Source organism: Fonsecaea erecta (genome assembly GCF_001651985.1).
Source record: "Fonsecaea erecta strain CBS 125763 chromosome Unknown Scaff6, whole genome shotgun sequence".
Classification (NCBI taxonomy): domain Eukaryota; kingdom Fungi; phylum Ascomycota; class Eurotiomycetes; order Chaetothyriales; family Herpotrichiellaceae; genus Fonsecaea; species Fonsecaea erecta.
In genome coordinates, this window is record NW_017387249.1 from 250,003 (window position 1) to 271,560 (window position 21,558).

At 54.5% G+C, this 21,558-nt stretch overlaps 7 protein-coding genes across 7 annotated transcripts; 3 read left to right on the forward strand and 4 right to left on the reverse strand.

The window, feature by feature from the left end:
- Positions 1-118: 118 nt before the first annotated feature.
- On the reverse strand, positions 119-1,027 carry AYL99_07123 (hypothetical protein; the record flags this gene model as incomplete). The annotated part of the gene is made up of 1 exon (XM_018838632.1): positions 119-1,027. One exon carries the CDS (start codon positions 1,025-1,027, stop codon positions 119-121), a length of 909 nt encoding a protein of 302 aa, XP_018691400.1.
- Positions 1,028-1,597: 570 nt separating this feature from the next.
- Positions 1,598-4,639, forward strand: AYL99_07124 (hypothetical protein; the record flags this gene model as incomplete). Its single annotated transcript, XM_018838633.1, has 1 exon — positions 1,598-4,639. The coding sequence occupies one exon, from the start codon at positions 1,598-1,600 to the stop codon at positions 4,637-4,639; it is 3,042 nt and encodes a 1,013-aa protein (XP_018691401.1).
- Positions 4,640-4,908: 269 nt separating this feature from the next.
- Positions 4,909-6,249, forward strand: AYL99_07125 (hypothetical protein; the record flags this gene model as incomplete). The annotated part of the gene is made up of 1 exon (XM_018838634.1): positions 4,909-6,249. The coding sequence occupies one exon, from the start codon at positions 4,909-4,911 to the stop codon at positions 6,247-6,249; it is 1,341 nt and encodes a 446-aa protein (XP_018691402.1).
- A 509-nt stretch (positions 6,250-6,758) lies between these two features.
- Positions 6,759-8,042, forward strand: AYL99_07126 (hypothetical protein; the record flags this gene model as incomplete). The annotated part of the gene is made up of 1 exon (XM_018838635.1): positions 6,759-8,042. One exon carries the CDS (start codon positions 6,759-6,761, stop codon positions 8,040-8,042), a length of 1,284 nt encoding a protein of 427 aa, XP_018691403.1.
- A 1,395-nt stretch (positions 8,043-9,437) lies between these two features.
- AYL99_07127 (glutaredoxin) lies at positions 9,438-9,836 on the reverse strand (the record flags this gene model as incomplete). The annotated part of the gene is made up of 2 exons (XM_018838636.1): positions 9,438-9,595; positions 9,686-9,836. The coding sequence occupies 2 exons, from the start codon at positions 9,834-9,836 to the stop codon at positions 9,438-9,440; spliced, it is 309 nt and encodes a 102-aa protein (XP_018691404.1).
- Positions 9,837-11,006: 1,170 nt separating this feature from the next.
- AYL99_07128 (hypothetical protein) lies at positions 11,007-12,705 on the reverse strand (the record flags this gene model as incomplete). The annotated part of the gene is made up of 2 exons (XM_018838637.1): positions 11,007-12,569; positions 12,649-12,705. 2 exons carry the CDS (start codon positions 12,703-12,705, stop codon positions 11,007-11,009), a joined length of 1,620 nt encoding a protein of 539 aa, XP_018691405.1.
- Positions 12,706-13,785: 1,080 nt separating this feature from the next.
- Positions 13,786-15,759, reverse strand: AYL99_07129 (hypothetical protein; the record flags this gene model as incomplete). Its single annotated transcript, XM_018838638.1, has 1 exon — positions 13,786-15,759. The coding sequence occupies one exon, from the start codon at positions 15,757-15,759 to the stop codon at positions 13,786-13,788; it is 1,974 nt and encodes a 657-aa protein (XP_018691406.1).
- Positions 15,760-21,558: the final 5,799 nt, after the last annotated feature.

Consider the following 21,558-nt stretch of genomic DNA (forward strand, 5'->3'; position numbering starts at 1 on the left):
AAGGCGTTGATATAGGGAAGGGATTCACATCCAATATCTTGAGCGGCGGCGGCCGCAGCAGGCCCCTTTCATGACAAGTTTGCATTTTTGTAGCCATCCACGGCGAGATCCTGGTCGCTCAATGCGCCACACGAGACAGTCGACTGGGATGGATGTCTCCACGGCTATCCTTGACCTCAGTGCCCGCCACAGCGGTGGCATTTGCACCAGTCTCCGGCGGCCCTTTTGTCTTTGGTCCAGCCTTTTCGCGCTCAGCTTTCTCCTTGAGTCTTCTTCTCTCCCTCTCCTCCTTGAGCTTCTCATTTTTTGTCTTGATCTTGGCCTGCCGGTCTTTGCTCTTCCCACCACCGCCCGCCGTGAGTTCGACATTGATCCTTCGTCCTTTGCTTTTCTTTTCTCGTTTTTGCGATCGCTGGTCTCCAGAATCTTTCTCGTCATCTGCCCCATTGTCCTTGCCGGCGGGATCAAACATCGAGTGATGGTACAGCTTCAAACACGTCTTCATTTTGTCGTAGCTGTCGAATTCGACAAACGCATAGCCCTTGCTCTTCCCCGTTTTCTTGTCCGTCGAGTGGCGCACCGAGGTCGGTGAGAGCTTCGAGAAGTGCTCCTTTATTTGCTCCGAGGTGGTTTCATAAGGTAGGTTGCCAACGAAGACAATGAACCGAGTAGGAGTCGTCGTTTTCGTATCGCCGTCATCCCCTGGAGTTGTTGAGCCTCGCCTTTCCTTGCGTGTCTTTGCGACTTTCTCTTTTTTCTTCGCATCGCCTGGACTTGGCTCTGTCTCTGTCGACGTTGGCTTGGGTACAGGAAGGACCGTGTCCACACCCGCAGACGGTTCTTGTCCCTTCTCTCGCTCCCTCGACTTTCTCTGCTTCTTTGCTCTCCTCTCTGATTTCTCTTGTTTCAACTGTCCTTTCGACTTTGCAGGGGGGTTCGGAGTCGCTGTCTGGGATTTTTGGTCCACCGGTTCTTGAGTAATGCCCGAGTCATCTTGGACCTGATCTATCTTTCTCTTTTTGGACATTCTCGGATACTGTTGGTAAGATAGGGATAATATCTTAGTAAGAAGACAGCAGTCAATAGTTTGGCAACAAAAATTGGTTATTCAAGGAACCATTGTAAGGTTGTGGAGAGTGGAAAAAAATTGGTCTGCGGACCGAGTCGGCTGAAGTAAGGGTAAGTCACCAGGGAAGATCGGAGGGCACGTCATGCCCCCCGAGGCAGCCGACAATGTACCACCCAACGGGTCCCGTGGTCGCTAAACCTTATAGGCCCATTGAGCACGCATTGCCCCATGCATCAACTCCAAGTTCCGCCTAAAGTGCCTACCTGATACAGCGCAACCTGTCCGGAGTACACCTGGGGGCACAAAGTCACAATCTTTCCTTTCTTTTCGAGGTTGCCTTGAGGTTCGCGTTCGATAAAGGACTGTCCGCATCCCTCCGCCTTCATCCGTCAACCTCTGGTGGCCTCGTTCCCTCTGCTCCCCTCCTTACCTCTCCGCTATGATTGACAGATAAACGAGAGAGCGGTCATCGTGTCCTATCCCAAGCCTCAGAAGCTCCCCCTCCAGACCTCAACTCCCAGCTCCACCATGGCAGTTTACGCCTCTCAGCTCGGGTCTAAGGTACCCTTCACGAACAATGCCCCCGTCCTGCCAACCCATGCGCCTCCAGCTGGCACGTTCTTGCCAGGCACGAAAGTCCAGGTGGGAGATCACCGGGTTATCATCGAGCGCTATCTTTCCGAGGGTGGCTTTGCCCATGTCTATGTTGTTCTGCTCCCTCGGCCCGTCGATGGGAATCAGAAAGCCGTGCTCAAGCGAGTGGCCGTGCCTGACAAGGAGCACCTGGCCAACATGCGGACAGAAGTTGAGACCATGAAAAGACTGCGGGGCAAAAAGCATATCGTCAAGTATATTGATTCGCACGCTTCCCAGCTGAAAGGCGGTGGATACGAGGTGTTTCTGCTCATGGAATTTTGTCAGGGGGGAGGGCTCATTGACTTCATGAACACTCGGCTACAGAACAGGTTGACCGAGCCCGAAATCCTGAAGATCTTTACGGATGTGGCCGAAGGAGTTGCGTGCATGCACTACCTGAAACCCCCGTTGCTGCACCGGGACCTCAAAGTCGAAAATGTTCTCATTTCCACGAATGGCTCATCTAGGATATATAAACTGTGTGATTTTGGCTCGGCTGCTCCTGCCCGACCGGCCGCTACGAGCGCTGCAGAAGGACGTCTCATTGAAGACGATATCAACCGCCATACGACCTTACAGTATCGCAGTCCGGAAATGATTGATGTCTACCGAAAACAACCCATTGACGAGAAAGCGGATATTTGGGCCCTTGGGGTATTTCTGTATAAGCTGTGCTATTACACGACGCCATTTGAAGAAGCAGGGCAGATGGCGATACTGAACGCAAAGTTCAAGTTTCCCGGCTATCCACGATTCTCCGACCAATTGAAACTGCTCATTGCTTCGATGCTTCGGGAACGACCGACAGACCGGCCCAATATCTATCAGGTGCTCCAAAAGGCGTGTCAATTGGACGGCCGGGAATTGGCCTTTGAAAACATATATGCCCGTCGGACGCAGTCAGAGAGTCGCAAAGACCAAGTGCTTCCACAGCCGTCCAGTTCACAGTCTAGGGCCGGGGCCACCTTGTCTCCTCCCAAGCCGACAGCTCCTCCAACTGTTCCTGATATCGAGCCAATGCGACGGGGACGGCCTACCAAACCTGTATCTCACCATGGCTCCGCAAAACCAAGCCCCTCGCCTCTCCGAATGATGGACGATTCACACCCTGATCCCTTTGCAGCGCTGGACGGAAACAAGGCTTCTGTCGAAGATGAGCTTTCCTTAAGGTTCCCAACATTGGATCAGTTCTCGTTAATGACGGACAAGGGCCAAAAGTTTGCGTTCGAATCTCAATCGGAGAAAAAGAGAGAACCTGTCGAGGCGGACTTGGCTCAACGAGTTACTAATGCTCTCGCCGACGAGGCATTTGCCAGGCCTCCCAGCCCACCGAAGCCGAAACCAACCACAGAAAAGCCGGCGCCCATTAGCAAATCGCAGACCGTGTTGCTGCATAAAAAGTCCCTAGAAAGCAAAGAGTCGCAAGCACGAGCGAACCTCGTTAATCCACCACCGGTCACAGCCCCCAAACCCTCTATGGTGTCCACTGGCACCATGACGACTCCTTCACAACCTCCTACGACGGATGCCAAACCATTTCCAAATCGTCCAATACAGCGCTTCCTCCCTCACGAACAGCCGCCGAAAGTGGCAGTGGCGGTGACGCAGAAATACGAGACCATGGAATTACCTCCTCGGGAGCCCCGACCCTCTCGCAACAAAGACGTATCAAGGCTTGCAAATCTACTTCGAGAAGATGGGTACAGGTCACAACTTGCTGGGGATCTGGAGCAAAGGTCGCCCACGTCATCACGCCCATCTCTGGAGGGTGGTCGTCCGACTATGCGAGAACTCAATTCTGGAGTGAGCAGGTCAAGGTCACTCAATTTCCGAAACCGACCCGCCAGCGTTAACATCGGGGCGAGACCGACTCACATCAAAGACACGGAAATCAAAAGCCTTGACTACGACGCCACGTTCAAGAGTGCAGAGCCTGAAATGGCGCCCTTGACGCATGTCGAATCCGCCACAAACATTGCCTCAGACGTGGATTTCCTTAGGGCCAAAGAAGAGGAAGAGAAGTCGCGCCGGCACCATAGGAGATTGGGCAGTGGCTCAAGACATCTCAAACGAGCCAGTTTGCCATCAATCGTCCCTAATATCGCGGGCACGACCAAATTGTTGGCAGGCAAGTTTGGAGACGCTTTCAAGATGTTTGAGAGCAACATCGACCCTACTCATCACCGACAGCGAAGTGACTCACCCTCCCGCGACCCTATCAACATTCTCACCCCAATTGCAGGCTCTGAGGCGACGGATCTCAGCGATGACCGTCAGCCGTGGGATGACATGGAGGATTTGTCCCCCGAAATGAGACGGGAGATGGAAAAGCGCAAACTCGAGGCGGAAGAAAGAAGAGTAGCTCAGGCAGCCGCAGAGTATAGACAGCGACTAGCAGCAAGAGGAGGCGGAGCTGTGGGCAGCAGTGGAGGTGTAGGACGGTCAGCAACCATTCAGAACCGAGTGAAGTCGCTACTGAGCGAAAATGATCGGCCTGCGCAAAAGACAGCCACCGGCTATGGCCATTACACGGAATCTCCAGCCCCTCAGCAGCACGGTCACTCGGACGATAGACGGCCACATCAACCGTCCCGGGCACCCCAAGCTCATCAATTAACCGGCAAACTGGAACGACACGGCATCCCGGAAGTGGTGGCGTCTGCACCAGCCTCGTTGACAGATCTTTCCCGAGTTGACCCCCGAGGACAGAAGCCCACTGCGCCGCCGAAACCAAAGGTGTTGCGGACAGGCGGCGTAGGGGAGTCGGCGGCGGTGAGTACGAGTGAAGTCAATGCCCCAGCGGCGACCGAGGTGGATGAAGACTGGGAGACCAACTTCAGCAAGCGGTATCCCAGTCTGGCCGGCATTGAAATGGTGGAGACCTCGATAGACGGGCCGAAGAACACCAGCTCCGTGCGCACCAAAGAAGTATAACGGTGAGGGTAGAGTACATGTAGAATCTAGGGCAGGCACCGACACGCGTAAGATGTGGTCAGAAGTGAATGAAAGTGATGTGAAAGTTGGTGGTGAATGAAGGCAGCAATGGACAAACTGCACGCTTTGTTTCTCTTCCTTCCCAGATTCTCTCTTCAACTGCCCCTTCATCTCATTTCCATTCCCCTAGACAAACCCCTTCAAATCCACAGAATCCTCCCCGTTCCATCGGCACCCCCTTACATGGTCGTCCATTGCAAGGTTAAGGCATGGCTCCATACAAGGCGTTGACCCCTCAGCGCGGGGTGGCACCGGCGGTTCGTGCTTCAAGCCACGCCAATCCACCGTCGACCCCCTCAGGGCGCGACCAGGATCACCGAGCTGGAACCCCACAAGGCACGGGCACCGCGAGTGGCAGTGGCGCCGGAACACCCACCGGCAGGGCTGGAAGAGCTGGCAATCGCTTTCAAAATGATGCCACACAACGTGTTGTCCGTCACAAGAAGACCCCGTACGTCTACAGAATCGGGATACGTCTCCCCCGGGAGAAACTGCGACAGTTCCCACGGTACAACGGCAAGGTCGGCAAGTTTTTGTCTGAGGGTGCGGGTGCTGGATCTTTTGTGACGCTCAAAGTTCCTGGGTTGCATACCATCCTCAACAGCCGGCCAAGGCAATTTCCTTCGACCTCTGCTCTAGAATCAGCAGATACCGTGGCAACAGCAGTCTCAGCGGCTGCTTTTGCTCCGTCTCCAGGGACAATCCCGTCTGGGGCGCCATCTATCTTCTCCGAGGTCGAGCCCTTGTCCGATTCCAGAACTCCTGTCACCAACGCGTCTTCACCTCAGGAAACTTGTTTGGACTACGGGCTGCGTGACCTGTGGAGGGGTGCTGAGGAGGAACTTCCGGCTGCTACCAGTGGATCTAGCATTGCACACGATCAATACAGACCGGTTCCTGAAGAGAGCAAGCATTCGACTACTCCTGGGACACTCGACCAGTCTTACGTCTTCCCCGATCGCACGGGGCCCGACTTTGAGGATCGACCTGTTGCCGAGCGGCTCTTGCGCAACCCCGACACCGACGACGACGCAATGGCACCTGTCAAGGACACCAGCAATGTACACAATACCATCAAAGACATCATTCAGCATCTCACCGACATCCAGATTCAGACCCACGGTTACATCCCCGACACTCAAGATTTGCTGGTAGACAAGCTAACCGATCTAACCAACTCTCTCTCCCAGTTGAAACACCTGACTTCGCCCACCGAATCCCCCAACAACTACATCCACCAAGTCGCGATCGCTCCGGAGATCGTGGACTACGTCGACGACGGCCGCAACCCGGATATTTTCACCCGAGATTTCGTGGAGAACGTGCAAAGAGGTAACGCGGTGATCAACGGCAAACAGCAGGCATTCAGGGAGTTTACGGAGATTTTCGCAGAGAAGTTGAAGGAAGGGATCCCAGGCGTGAGCAAGGAAGTGGACAGGGTATTGAGGAATGCTGGGTTCGATGAACAGCACGATTCAACGGCGAATGGAGACGAGCAGGCGGCGTCGCAGGCTGGAGACTCAAATCCGAATGGCCCTGCCAATGGATGAGGGCTGGCAATGAGTCAACAGATATTCCATGCCTATGAGAAGGCCCACGCCTTTCAAAGGACTGCACCATGCCGATGAGCACGAGACCACTGAAGGTTTGCAGGGATCACGGCAAGTTTGGATATCAGTGTGCTGGAGCAACATGTCACAGAGGACGAACAACAACGTCTGGATGCTGTTTGAAAGTGAGCCAAAGGGCTGCCAGCAAAGACTGTTCCGCTGTTCAGCTAGATGATCACTCGGTGCGCGTTGAGGTGCAAAGAAATGCCTGTTGGAAGGACGAACGTGGTCGAAACTGGTGCTCGGCCGGGAAATCTTCGCCGAAGTTGATCGTGCACTAACTACGGAGTAATTAATTATTACTGGCACTGCTGGCGTCATAAAATGTGCCATTGTCACCACTAAGAATTACTGAGTGGCTTTCCCATACATACTATTTCCCTGTAGGCTTCACAACCACCAAGCTCTGTGTTCTTCTCTCCAGCGTTCCTCACAGTGGCTATCTCACGATGAGCGCCTCGTCAGCTCGTACCCTCCTCTCTAGGCGGGTGTGTCGCTGCACATCCCTGTACCCGCCCAAGTCAAGCCCTCACCTCACCCGACTCCTCTCGAGCAGCACCCAACGCTGTGAGGCTACAAGCTCCCCATCCTCTTTCCCCTCCCCAATCCCGACCTACGGCTCCTCCGAGACGCTCCGTCGGAAATACCAGAACAGGAACCGGGAGACGGACATCAGGAAGGATGCAGCCGAGCGAGCCAGGACGGTGAAACGAATGCGCTGGGCCGGCTATGGGATTGCAGCTTGTACCTTGGCTATCTTTGGTACGATATCACTATACCCGGATCCCAGAAAAGAGGCGCAGGTTGGAGCATCATCATCAAAGACGGAAGAGAAATCCCCCTCCAGCGTCGTCCGGCTCGACGCACCGCCTTCCATCCCTGGCACCATCGTCGACCCGTCCTCCAAGCCTCAAGACGTCGAACAGATACCCACTGGCACCAGCACGATCCCCTTCTTCCCTCGAATCATCCACATTGCATCCGACGCACCTCCCTCTACACCGGCATCTGCCAATGAAGGCAGCCAGTCCGACGTCGAGTACCAGCTCGTCGGGCTGGGGATCCGCACGGTCTCGATCCTCAGCATCCAGGTCTACGTGGTCGGCTTCTACGTTGCAATCCCCGACATCGCCGCCCTACAACAGCGGCTCGTCCAAGCCGCCGTCCCGCCGAGCGAGAGCGTGGCGACGACGCTGGTGCCCAGCGAGAAGTCGCAGCTGAAGGAGCTCCTGCTCGACCCGGAGCGCGGCGAGCAGATCTGGAACGACATAGTCAAGGACGGGCAGCTGCGCACGGCGTTCCGCATCGTGCCGACGAGGAACACCGACTTCATGCACCTCCGCGACGGCTTTGTGCGCGGCATCACGGCCCGCTCAGCGCACTTTGCGTCCGACCGGCACGACGACTCGTTCCAGGACGAGTCCTTCGGCGCCGCGCTCAACGACTTCAAGTCCGCGTTCGGCGGCTTGGCGCGGCGGAAGCTGCCCAAGGGCGACGTCCTCCTGCTCGTGCGGGACGCGCAGGGCAAGATGACCGTGTGGAACGAGGACAACAAGCGGGGCGACCGCATCCAGATGGGCGTGGTCGCCGACGAGAGGGTCGGCCGGCTGTTGTGGCTGGGTTACCTGGCGGGGAAGAACGTCAGCAGCGAGGACGCGCGGCGCAGCGTCGTCGAGGGCTGTATGGAATTTGTGGAGCGGCCGGTCGGCACTGTCGCGACGCAGGTTGTATGAGCGAGCAAGCTCAGAGGCTAGAGCGAGGACGTCCGGAAGAGAAGGATGGGGGGCAATGACGTGGGCTGTCATCCTGTTTCTGTGTCGTTGTCTCTCATCTGAGGCAATCAGACATGGTGGTCGGTTGCAACCCCTCCCGCTGAGGAGAGATGCCGCTGGGGTCAAGGAGGAGAGGAGAGGACCAGCCGCATGATGAGTGAAAGACATTGCTGCAAACATGGCACTGCATTGAGGGAGTGACTCTCCTCTCTCGAATCCAAAAACACAAAACACAGGGCTTTACTTACTTATTTGCTATGTAGTTGTAGCAAACATGAGGGACCAAAAAGAAGAAGAACCAGATAGGTTGTCGTGTACCATTACATATATATAAATAACATATCACACCATAAATTGCGTATTGCATATCGCGTATTGTGTGTATATTGATGGCATGATAATGTTTCTCAGGAAAGGACAAGACTCCCTGGATCTTTGAAAAGCCCATCATCTCACTCACGACTTGTGACTTGGTGGACTTTTTGCAATTTCACTTCACTTCAATCCCATTCAATTCAACTCGATTTGCTGTGCTGTGCTGCGCTCACCCTCGTGTGCTGGAATGACTTGGTTTCTCCTCTCGTTTCCTCCCTCCCGTGTCTTTAACCCCCAGGCCAGGCCAGCGGGGAAAAAACAAGGGTGGTGTCTGTATTTTTCGTCTCCAGCTTCCATTCCAGTTCCCGTTCCAGTACCTATCTCTCACAGCGCCGTACGAGATACATACATATATGGTATGAGCACAGCGAGCGAGCGGGATTCCAACTCCAGCGCCGTGCCTGCTGCGTGTCAGTTAGACAGTCAGACAGTCACTTATTCACTCACTCACTCTTCTCATACCTCGTTGTCAGAATATCAGGGACGGGTAACAGACTCGGAGAATCCGGCTGAGTTGAGCTGGACTGGACTGCGCTGGATATCTCTATCTTGCAAGACTCGCCGCTTTCTTTGGCACGACAGATCTGTATAGATCTGACAGAGAAGAATACCCACCCCTCCGAAAAAGGAAAATAGATTTCTTGCGTTGGAAGTGTATGGCATTCTTCATCTATCACTCTTGCTTGCTTATAACACCCATCCATCCGTCGAGAGGCAAGGCAACCTTGTTTTTATGTTGTCGATGATTTCAACCACCCACTTCGGTCAACTTTCTAAAGCACATCGGACGAGGAGACGGTTGGATACCATCGAGACTGAGCCCGCGCTCTCTCTCTATTTCTCTGTGTGTGTGTGTGTCTTGGGAAGCAAATTTCAATTGTCCTGCCAAACAACATCGATGGGTTGCGAAACAGAATCTAGCTGAGGCAGGTGCTGCCGCTGAAGCCATTGTATAGGTTTTTATATAGTTCGCATCTCCGCTTAAAGAGCACCTGCGGCGCTCAAGAGGTTGTTGAGTTGAGCCCTCTTGGCCTGGAGGTCCGAGTTGCCTCCGATGTGCTTGTGGTCGATGAAGATGTTGGGGACGCTGCGCTGGCCGGTGATTTCTTCGAGGGCGTCCTGGAGGGCGGCACCATCGTCTGAAAGAAAAAAACATGTCAGTAACTGCTGGCAAGAAATACGAAAGCTGAGCCCGCATTGAGCTGCGGACAGATAGAGACGCCACGTACTAATCTCATCCAACTCGAGCAAGTAGTACTTGGCGTGCAGATCGTTCAGCAGCGCCTTGGAGGCGCGGCAGTACGGACAGTAGCTCTTGGAGAAGACCACGACGGGGTTCTCGTCGATGATCTGCTGAGCCTTTTGTTTGGCGGCGGACATGGCGGCGGGCGACACGGACGGTGAGGTGAAAAACGTGCGGACGAGGCTGCGGAACGGGGAGAGGATTGAGGAAGCTATTGTGGCGGTTTGCTGGACTGTTCGTTTGTATTGCTGGTGGTGTTCTGATCTGATGGGAAGAGGGGGAAGGGCACTGTTTTATATGATTGTGATATGATAGCCTCAGAGCAAAGCCCGGCTGTGCAGTAAGAGGTAAGGTCTGGAATTCTCGGTTTCTGGTGGTGTTTCGGGCAGGATTACCAATTGCAGGGAAAGGACAGCGATGGCGGAATCAGCGCAGGATGGTCAATGTGTGGAAAGAGAGGGTTTTTCGGGGGAGATGCAGATTGACAAATCTTGGACGCCGATGACGACGCTGGCAGGAGGAGAAGAAGTAGTGTAGCAGCGTGGGGAGGAGGAGGAGGAGGGAGGGGGGGCCAGTTTAGTGGTATTCGGTGCCGCGGACTTGCGATAATAGTGAGTAGGAGATCAGTCATCACGGATACAATTGGCCGGAGAAATCCAAATACCGGGAGGCCAAATATGGTTAGATCACACTGCCTCTAAAACTGGCGGCGGCCATTATTATGTCATCATCGTCCGAAGCCTTTCGCACCTTTCGGGTCTTCGTCGTCGCTACGTCGCCGCTATGTCGCTACGAGGGCTGTGCCAGAGTGCAAATAAGATAATGAATGTGCTCTCGGGATTTGGGATTTCGACTTTTTCCATGCCGCTTGCACACGGGGTATCTACCTTCAACCCCCCTTTTTGTTTTGGGACACTTTCAAACCGAGACAGGTAGGTCGCGCCAGCATCACCACTGCCAGAGATACGCGGCGGGCAGGACTCTCGATTCAGTACCACCGCCGCCCATTTGGCTATCAAAAAAAAAAAAAGGATTGGAAATAGTCAAAAAAGGCTTTCGTTCGCCCTCTTTCAGCTCTCCACCATCTCTCTCCCTCACCCAACAATGCCCTAGCGAAGACCTGAAAACGGTAGGAAAAGAAATGGATCACTCCCGCTAAAATTGCAATCATGGAAAACAGCAAGCATAGGGGACACACACACGCACATACACACACACAACCCCCCTGGCACAAATGAAAATCAAGCCCACGTCTTGGTAAATGTGTACAGAAGAAAGCTGTAGTGCCCGGTTCTGAGGTCTTTACCTCACATGACAATACAGCACCCACAGCCCTTCTCCGTCACCTTCTCCTCCACATCATCTTGCTGCACCCGCTGTACCTGCATCCTGGTGTTCGGTTGAGTGGGCACCGACGTGATATTGCCCATCCCCGTATTTTGCGCGGGATTGGTCACTCGGGGCATCGTACTGTATCCGCCATTCATGCTTCCTCCAGTACTGGGTCTCATGCTACCAGCCCCCGAATTCCTGACATTCGGCCCAGGTTTAAGAGGCCAGGCACTTCCCCCGTCTGTGGCCCCGGTCTCCTTTTCGCCCGGCTGCGCCGACTGAGGAATGACTGGTGAAGGCGACTTCACCTGTCCATTACCCGTGTGAATCGCCAGAGGGGAGAAGTTCCGATCATACGTGCTCGGGACCGCACCTTGATCCTCCCACTGTGCTTGTTGCTGCCGGCGGGCGTGTGTTGGGATGATTTGCTCCTCAGGAGGGAGTCTGGGATCGGGTTTGTACATGGTCGCGAGCCACGGTGGATCTCCTTCGGGACGGTTCACCGCGGTCCGAGGCCGATCCAGTTCTCCAGATCTCGTCCCCGGCCGTTGGTTTGTGGAGGGTGCGGCGCCGGGTTTGGCGTTGGTCGAAGGTTTTCTTGCCGTGGTAGATGTCTTGCGTCCGGCTGACGTCCCAGGGGGTGAGCCTTGGGCGGTCTTGGGTCGATTTTTGGTCGGTGTTGATGTTTTGGAGGTTAACTGCTTGTGGAGAACAGGTGTCGTGAGAAACATAGAGTCGCCTTCGTCCTGGCTCCCTATGCTCCCCTTTCTGGTTCTCATCTTGAGGACAGGGAGACCGTCCTCGGGACTCATACTATTACTAATAGTACGCTTCCTGACCAGCGGCGTGTCTCGCTCAATTCTCTCTTGCGGTATGGGGAGAGGGCTCGACGTCAACACGGGGATTTTCGAGCCTGATTTCCTCAGCGTCGGACTTAGGTATAGTTGAGACGACGCGTTATCGGCCGCGATCTCCTCTGGAGTGCGGAAATCCCAGTTCGCCCTCTCATCCTCTTCGGCTTCCGCTAGAGGTTCAGGTAATCGTGCTTTCGTCTCCTCAGACTCGACTCTGCGGAATTCGGACGGATTGCGGTCTTCGCTGCGTCGACCACGACTGGCATCTCTTTGCACGCCACCCTTGCTCACATTCCTCCGTGCCTTGGCCAGGTTAATCCCGGCCGCTTGTAATTCCTCGCTTTCGATCTTGGCCAACTTGTCCCGGTGGATCCAGCCCTCGGGATCATCCTCGTTGGGACGGTACATGTTCTCGGGGATATCATTGTCGGCGTGGCTTTGGCTCACGTTACCGCTGCTCGGGTTGCTTTTGTAGAGATCAAGCAAGCTGTCAGATTCACTGCCACTCCGCACCAGACTTGTGTCTCGCTGGCCCAACTCTTCCACTCTACTGTGAGGGGCCGGCCGTCCATTGACGCCAGTGCTGTCTTTGCGGTTCGCCGCCACGGCGGATAACGGTGTACGCGTCGATCCTGAGGAGTTCTGGCGCAGGCCTCCCGGGCGAGTTTTGTTTGCGGTCGTGTTCTGGTGTGTCATTTGTGTCAGGATTGTCAAAAAGGCCATGCAGGGAGCGTGTAACCCAGCCCTCACGACGCGAACTCACCTCTTGACTGGCGGATCCCACGGCATCGTATGGTGGCCTGGTCCCATTAACGACCATAGTTGAAGGTCCTGCAGTTGTTGTGCCCGCCATCAGCAGTATTGACCACTATTGAGGCGCGCAAGCTGGGCCTCCCCTCCTCTCAGTGTAAATGCGCCATGTACAACCGCGAGACCCTAGTGCCCATACGAACAAATCCTCTCCTCGGACAGGCTCGACAGGCGCAACGTGGACGACGCCGGAGAATAAAGGCTCAACGGGCCCTAACGTGAACGGAAGTGGGCTGCGCGGTTCGTAGGCAGGAATGCTTCGTATCGAGGGGCTTGCAGAATGGCGGTCTGCAAAGGGGGCGAGAATGCGGGATTTCAGGGTGGAAGGTCGAAGGGCGTGTGCTGGACGGTGATGTGAGATCAATGCTGTAATATCATGGGGGAGGGAAACGATGCTTTGCCGGACAAAAGAGAATAAACAGCACAATTGCTAGGATATGAGGGCAGAATTGCAGGGTTGCTGTTTGCTTGTTGCTTGGAATCGTGATGGACGCACGTCGGGGGCGTTTATTCTCGCTTAATTCGACCTCAATGCTCCATCAGCGTCGCATGTCAACAACAAATCCACTGAAAGGGCCCAAGCAAATCTCATAACAGAACACGATGTATCCAATTCCAACAGCAAAACAGGGCCATGCATCCGTGTTCTCTGTGATCAATTTGATTCATCATTTCGTCAATTCCCACTGGGGAATTATTTGTCATTTACGAAGCTATACAATCCGGTTGTCCCTCTCTAAAACCAGACAAATTCCTTTCCTTTTGTTCAAGGCGGGCGCTACACGTGTCATGGTGTAGGCTCTGGTAAGTCCTGTCGACCTGGAATATATGTCTGTTGGAACCCCTCTTCCTTCAAGATGCATATCATTCGGATGCTGCTCCATATGTCTCTTGATATTCATCCAACCACGCCCGTGCCCCCTTCCGTCCCATCCGCGCCCAACCATCGCCCAGAAAGCTAGTGTTTAGACAAAGACAGCGAGTCCAAAGGTGACCTGGGGTGGGACCCGTTCCTGATATATATGTGAGAGAAGGTCTGCAACTGAAATCATGTCGAGCCGAAGAATGTGTTGGTCATTGACTGAGCTCGCTAGTAGGCGTTCACCGACGGCCGCCGGGGTGTCATCCGGGGAGCAGCGTCACGGAACCGGTTTCGTTCATCGGGCTCGCGATACTCGTACTGCGAATATTGCGGTTCTCGGCGAGGGGTGATGTGGACTTTGTCCGCGGGATATGGTCGGGCATACCGTGAGGGCTCTCGCTCTTCGGTGGGCTCGCCAAATGACTTCTCCCGGCCGCTGTTGTTGCGCGAAATGGGTGGCGTGTCGCGGGGAGAACGTGGGGATGCTCGGTCCTCGTATCGTGCCGACTCGTTTCGTCGCAAGGTAGGAGAGGGTGGGATAAAGTCCTGCATCATAGCAGCGCCGCGAGACGATTTCTTGGTGTCAACTCGAGGACGGTCCGGTCTCTCCTTTCGGCGATCGGAGTCCCGGATTGGTTCCACCACAATGGGCTCGGGGCTGCGGTGATATCTCCTGTGGGAGCGGTCATCGTAGTCACCATAAACCTCGCGCACCCTGGGTGTACGTCCATATTCGTCGGCATCAATGTCTGGGTCGACAATTTGATACTTGGTTGATGTGGTCGACGGGTATCGAGACTTACCCGACCTGGGCGGGCTCTCTTCTCGCATCTCGGGGGTGTGCGGACTCGAGCTGCTGCCATACCCAGAGTCGTGCATGGTTGTCTCGCCATGCTTCAAGTTGGAGCCCTTGGCCGGTGTATTGTCCTTTCTCGTTGACGATGATTTAGGTATCGGTGTAGTCTGGGAACGATGGAGGCCTGGAGGGGGTGGTCTTCGGTGGTCACCACGATCTCGGTCCCGTTCCCGCTCCCGTTCGCGGTCATGATCTCGTTCGCGCTCTCTCTCACGCTCCCTTTCACGCTCCCGCGTCGTAGGTCTGGGTGGGACACGCTCTTCCGCATGAGCCCGAAGGTTGGACGGAGACGAGGTAGATTTAGTAAAGGGTGGTGCAAAGTAGTCTTCCGGAAGTGTTCGTCGGCCCTTGGATGATGTAGGTCTCTTTTCGTTGTCCGAGCCACTCTTGCGGCCGCTGCCCCTCGACTCTCCGATCCAGTACTGATAAGCATCTGATCCATTGCGATCCAGGCTGGGCCGATTTGTCGCTTTGGCCATGTAGGCCTTGCTCTCCTCGTGATGCCGTTCCCATTTCTCATCAAAGCTCTCCTCCTCCAAGTCACGAGCCCGGTCGGCCCGTGGGGTCGGGCGTGGTCTCTCCGACGGACGATCGGAGGCTGAGGTAGTCTTGGAACGAGAGGATTTCATCGAGGGGCGAATTTCAGTGTAATCGGAATCGCTGTCGGTGCCTTCGAAGTTGGCGGGTTTTCTCGTCTGTGCTTTGTCTGTTCTTTCCCGCTTCTTCTCCTTGTCAGTTCGCTTTTCGTCTGCCTTGCTGCTCCGAATCTTCTCTGCTTGAGCCTTGAATTTGCCTGCGGCCATTGCTGCAGGCATGCCAGGCCAAACACCCGTGGGTTTCCTGGATTTTTCGGCCGTCTTGGGAGGTGGCGCGGAGCGTTTTTCAAACTCGGCGTACTTTCGCGAGGTTCCTCGTGGAGGTTGTTCCTCATATGAGTCTCTGTATTCGTAGGCATCGCGAGGTTGGCGGACCTCTTCAAAGTAATTGCCTTGGTCGTTGTAATCGCGAGGTGTTGATGTGGTAGCTTGCGGTGCAGGTCTCATGGGATAGGTACGAGTGTTGGTGCTCGTCGGTGGCGGCTCTCTCATCATGGCCTCCTTTCGAAGCTCCGCTAAGCGCACCTGATCATCATACCGTTGTCTGCGAGCAGGGTCGCTCAGAATCTCATAGGCCTCCTGAATCTTCGTAAATTCGTCTTTGCCCTTTTCTCGTAGAGCTTCGTCCTTTATTCGATCGGGGTGGTATTTGAGTGCCAACTTTCGGTGAGCGGCGCGGATGGCAGAGAGCTCAGCGTCTTTGGAGACTCCCAAGGCCACATAGGGGTCTGAGGGGATGGGTGAAGCCATGGTTGTGTTGAATTCTAGAACAGGTGATTTGAGAGAGCAGGAGGCAACCACAGAGTGGAATGAAGGCGGTGTTGTTGTTGTTTTTGTACAGGGCGGTCAACAGCGGGTCGTGGCGTGCATTGTGTTGTTGGCCTCGGTCGGTGGTCGGAGGATTTTCGAGGTGAGGTGGTTGGTAAAAATGACAGTTTGAGGAACAGAGAAGAGGTGTGTCGGATTTATTACAATAATAAGAACAATAACAATGGGAATATGGTGGAAGAGGGATCAATCGACCGTCCTTTGAGGACAAAGATTCCAGTTCCCAGTCGAGGTATTTGGCGGATGCGCAGTGTGTTAAAGCCGCTGACGTTTGGGGACAAAAAGCGACGGGGGGAGGTCAAGACTGAAGATCCAGTTAAGCCCGACAAGAAAACAACGGCACCGAGACGGGAACCAAGGGGGGCGCCGAGTCACGGACTACGGGGCAGTCCCGATGCGGTGGTCTGTGAGAGCGTGGTGTGTTTCCCTGTTGTTCTTCTGGTCCTGATGGCTTGACTTCTCGGGATGGACACTGCGCCAGGTGCCCCTTAGCCGATCGTCGATGGATTTGCCAGCGTTCCCGATCCGCGTGGATGATTATGTAAAGGGGGCCGTGCTCAATGCGGCACTTCTACTGGCACAGACGGCACCTGTCAACGTGTCGAAAGAGTGAGAAATTTGAAGGCGTGGCAGGTTGGGTTGAGATACAGGGAAATGGATGGATGAAAAGCAAACGAAGAGAAGGGGTAGAAGGTTTGACCAAGGAGAGAGAGAGGGTCTGGGGTTGTGACGGTCTGAGGGTGACAAGAGGCAAATAATGGATGGATGGCTACGGAGAGGGTCTTCCTGGTGGTGTATGTATGGCTACCGTCTTGCCTACAAGCACAACCATCCGCCGCCTTCTTTTTTCTGCTCTTGCATCTTCCAATCCAATTGCTATTGCCGTGGGCTCGGACTTCTGATGTGAGCGGAAAGGGGAAAAAACTCAAACAGCCACCCGTTTGGCAAATTCTCCGGAGAGCCGTTGGAAGGGATCAGAAGATTTGGCGGTGCACAGGTAGAGGAAAGAGAGCGAGCGAGCGACCAGCAGCCCAGCAGTAGCCTAAGCATCTAAGCAGCTAAGCAGTGCTGAATACTACGGAGGGCGGAGAAGAGAGCCTAGGGAGTAGTGAGCCAAAAGCAACCAGGCCCAGTGGAGCCCATGTCAGAAAAGAGGCACGGGCTTGGTGTGTCGTCATTCGCCATTTGGCCCTCTCGCCCTCTCGGCTTCCCACCCACCCATCCATCATCGCCCTCCCCCCCCTCCTCGCTCTGTTCGGGCCCGGCCCTTGTTTGCCTCAGAAGCAAGTTCGAACATCTTTGCACCTTGTAGGCCCCCCGAACGATTCCGCTCCCCCAGGGTTGATGCATGTTTGGCGGCCATCGACTGCCTGTTCCTACCGAGCCTGCGGAAAATCTCTGTTTGCCGTCTTCCTAAAACGTGGCGTGGTGGCCTGTCGATCTCACTTCAGGGGAGGAGGCCACCAGGAGGGGGAATGGAGGGGACATACTGTATGTATGGGTAACGTGAACCATGTGGTGCCACCACTGCCACTTGTGTTTCAACACCTCGAGTCCTCGTACATCGCAAATAATAGCTATCATGACACAATCTACAGACTTTGGATACTAGGGTATTCGGGAGGAAAGCGATATACGGTCAGCCCCCGCCCCCCCTTTGATCCATGTACGAGTGCCCCGTACAGCCAGTTGGCGGCTGGGAAGAGGCATAAAGATAGAACAGTGGGCGAGTGAGTCTGGGTATCGACAATCGAGTCACTGCCTTCCAGCTGACCGTGTCGCACTCACTCTTACTGCCTCGTCTTCTTCTTTTCACCTCTTTGTAGATCAGAGTCTGAATGCAGCATCAACCCAACTAGCCATTACCTTCGTGACGCCAGGCAACAAGCCACCTCTTCTCCAATGACTTTCATTTGACCTGGGGTCGCCAAAACTCGCCCGCTTGCACCAGTGTGTAATGTGTCACGCTTTCACATCAGCAACACGGACTCTACTGGACGCCCACTGGCTTGGTGGTCGCATTCTTCCCCACGAAGCTCCATCTTTCTGATCCATGCACGTCGCTGGCCATCGTGTGCCGAGTACTAGGAAAGCGAGGAAACGTCGACACGCTTGTGACCCTGTTCTTACTCGCCCACGTCGTGCCACAAGTCACGTCTGGCCCTCGAATTCAAGTCATTTTTCTGGTGAGTGAGCGTGCATGAGACTCCATCCCTCCACTTCAGGACCTGGGCAGTATTGCATTGGACAAATCCATCATTTTGCCCATGGTGTTTGACCCCAATCAATCTAGCTTACGAGGCGCAGCCCATACAGATCCTCACTCGTCCCGTGTCGCCCTCGAGAGCGGTGTCGAGCGATGCTCAGGCAACTATACAGAGGGTTGATGTCCACTTGACCGAGTCTGCAGTTCAGGTGGTCTCCGTTCAACCCGCCCGGTCTCAAAGCGCCCAAAAATCACAGCAGCCAATCCGTGGCGCTGAGGAGCTCTCTTCCTGAGGCTCACTAGGCCCTCCCTGGCCCTTGCACTCTACCCATAAGCCAACCGAGCGGCCCTCCATGCGGACCGCACCCCAGACCCGGCAGAAGCCTAACAAAGTAAAGAGAAGACGTGATCCAGAAAATGTGACGGCTGGTGATTGGTGGAACTCTTCCTCCCAGCTTCCAACTTTACACGGTATCCCATTGATCGACCAATGTGAAAATTTGGGGAAACAAGGCAAGGCAGTGAGTACACCAGGGAAGTTCTGTGTGAGACTGGGTAGAGAGCAACTCATCGATCTGAGGCTCTATGAGCCCAAGCTGGGCGACATCTTCGTGTCGCCCAGCCCCCACAACCATCTCATACGCCATATCCCAGACTACTGCCTGAGTATTCGAGGCAATCATTTAGAGACGCAGCCTAACTGGGAAGGAGTGTCCTCGCGCCACCAAAAGACTGTGCTTCCGATCAGTCGCCCCGAGACACCTTCTCGAAGCTTTGCGGACATGTCATAAAAGCGCTTCCCTCACCAATCAGAAACACGCCAATGAAGCCATTGCCGCTTCCTTCCTTGCGTGTCACACGTTCAGGTCGATCACATGTAAGTGGCCTGGTCTGCACATCTGACAGAGTTTAGATCACGAATTGCCATGGGTATTGTGCTTATTCTGACACTCATTGCGGCCCTCGCTAGGAATCCCGGCCTGTTTCCAAAAATCGTGTTCGTATATGCCCAACCTGGGATGATTGAGCAGAGGCCCAGAACGTAGCCCAGGCCAGGATACAGCCTATGATTGATTATCGTTTGTCTTCACAGAGCACCGAATCATTTTCCGAGGGTGACCTAACAGAAGACGTTGTTTCGAGTCCTCCAAGACAATACCACAACTAGGCGGCGGACATGCATCGAGTGTGACACGGCGTCCTTCTGCGTGTTCCACGCTACTCGATCCTTCTCAGCCTCACTCCATCCCCAGCAGCGCCTTCGAGACCCAAGCTGGCAAACCTTTGCTCAGTGTAAACTCAGCCCAGCCCAAAGCCTAAACCTTGGAAGCCATTATCGATCAGGAGAAATCCGTAACTTGTGCAAGTCTTGCGAAGTACTCGCCACGTCTGTGGCTGGTGCCTGTTCCTTCGGAGTCTGAAGCGCTCCCCGCACTTACCTGCGAGGCCGCTTAGCCGCTCCCTGATGCCATCACAGGCGTTTGTATGTACCGTGGTTGAGTTGTGGCTGAGAACACGGTTGACGTGTCGCATCCATCACAAGCAACTCACAAGGCCATTGGCGGAGGGTGGACAGCCTACGGTGCGTTCTCTCGAACCGAGTCCGTCGGTGGCGCCCATTGATCAGTTCGAGCCCAAAGGACGATGCGTGCTTTTTTTTGGCCTGAGTTGGGTCTCTCGCTCACGCCTGGTATGAGCGCCTGGCCTGTTTGGGACCTTCACATCTTCGAGCTCCGTGGACGGCATTGTCCAAAGCCGCCCTCGCCATGTTCCTTGTGCTCAGGGTATATTGAGTCACGACCAGGAATACTCTGCCACTTGCTAGTGGCAAACACGTGGAAAGGTTCCAAGATGTGCCAATGGCAAAAAAGACTGGTGGAGGCAAAGGAGCACCTGTAACCTGGTGTGCCTGATGTAACAGTGCAGGTTGTGACTGTTCAAACGCCCTTCATCTGCTTCTGAAGCGACGGGCTTGAAACTTCTCAACGGTCGCGCCGGACTAAGATCTTCGAGTCTCCCAGTATGGAAAGAAATGAGAGCAATCACGACGAAACTCCCGATCGTGCATCGGCCGTACTCGTACTGCATTCCATGTGGAATATTCAGATGTCACGCCCGCCGAACCTTATCCTGTTTCTTTGGATTCCTGTTCCGTGTTGGTGCCTGTCAGCCTCGAGGTGAAGTGTCGTTGGCCATTTCCCCTCAACGATCAACTGATTGCCATGTTCAACAATACAAACGTTCCTTGCAACTCGCCACCACAACCATCGATCAGGCGTCCATTCTTTCCTTCCCCGCCCATTATCAGCCACACTGCGAGCACTTCAACGCGTACACCATATCCACATCGGTTTCGGCGTGCAAGGCATACTTTGCGAACCATTTGCGGGGAAACTGGGCGGGATAGGCAACAGTCCCAGCACCTTGACTGCCATTTGTCGCGGATTGCCCGGGGCCCAGAAGCGAATGTAAAAGGATTGCCTAGGCCGAGAAAGCGCAACGCGTATTCTTATCTCGACCTGGCCTCGGCCATACATCAATGACGCCCACCCGCACGCCAGTGAAAGAGACGGAGTCAATGACTCGTGGATGCAATGTCTCTGAAGCAGACGCGACAACTTGTCTGCCTCGAGACATCCAAAGTCATGGAAGAGAGGCTCTGAGCTGCCGCTTCTGCTACTATGGTATCCTCTAAGCTGCAGGGGCTAGATCGTCCGCCCCAAAAACAGGCGTGAACAAAGATTCCCCCTTAATGAACCGTAGCAGTGCGACATCAAATCCCTCATATCACGATAAGGTTCCACCCTCCATCATGCCATTGATGCTGTTGTCGAACGCAGAGCTTAAGACGGAAAGCTGGAAATCTCGAAGCTGTCTCAACGAATCATTGGGTTATGACTTTTCCTGACCTTGAGCTGTGCCACCGCTACCTTCTTTCCCACCACGGTGGGGGTCATCAAGAGCTCTCCTTGCCTGTTGCAGCCACACGTTTCCACCTCAATGCTCGTCCGCCTTTCTGGTGGGCATCCCCGTTCTGCCATTGGGTCGATCTCGTCTGTCCTGCCTTTCATGCCATCAGGTCAAACGAGTGGAGTCTTCCGGATCACTAAGATTTCACGCCTGCGCATCCTGCCGATCACCTTCGTGAGAGATCAAACGTAAAGGACATCGGACAGAAATTGCCAGGCAGTGGCCTTGCAAATGGTGACTTTAGCTCTGAAAGAGCGAAGAAAACGTTGATCACCAGGTGTCATCTTTTACGCAAATGAAAGCATACCTGGCCACCGTGTGTCGACCCTTCCAGCTCAACTTTCATTGGGCCACCATCTCAAATGGTATAAGGCCCAGAAACTGCTCTGGGCTACCGGTGCGAAGGGCTGTTGACAGGCTTTTTCGTTGACTTGCTCTCTGGCTTGGTTTATCCTCTCATATGTATTGCTGGCTATCAACGAAGGAGATTATCAAACAGAACCAACCCATCAACCTGATTCGAGTGGCCCTTCTCAGGACAAGTA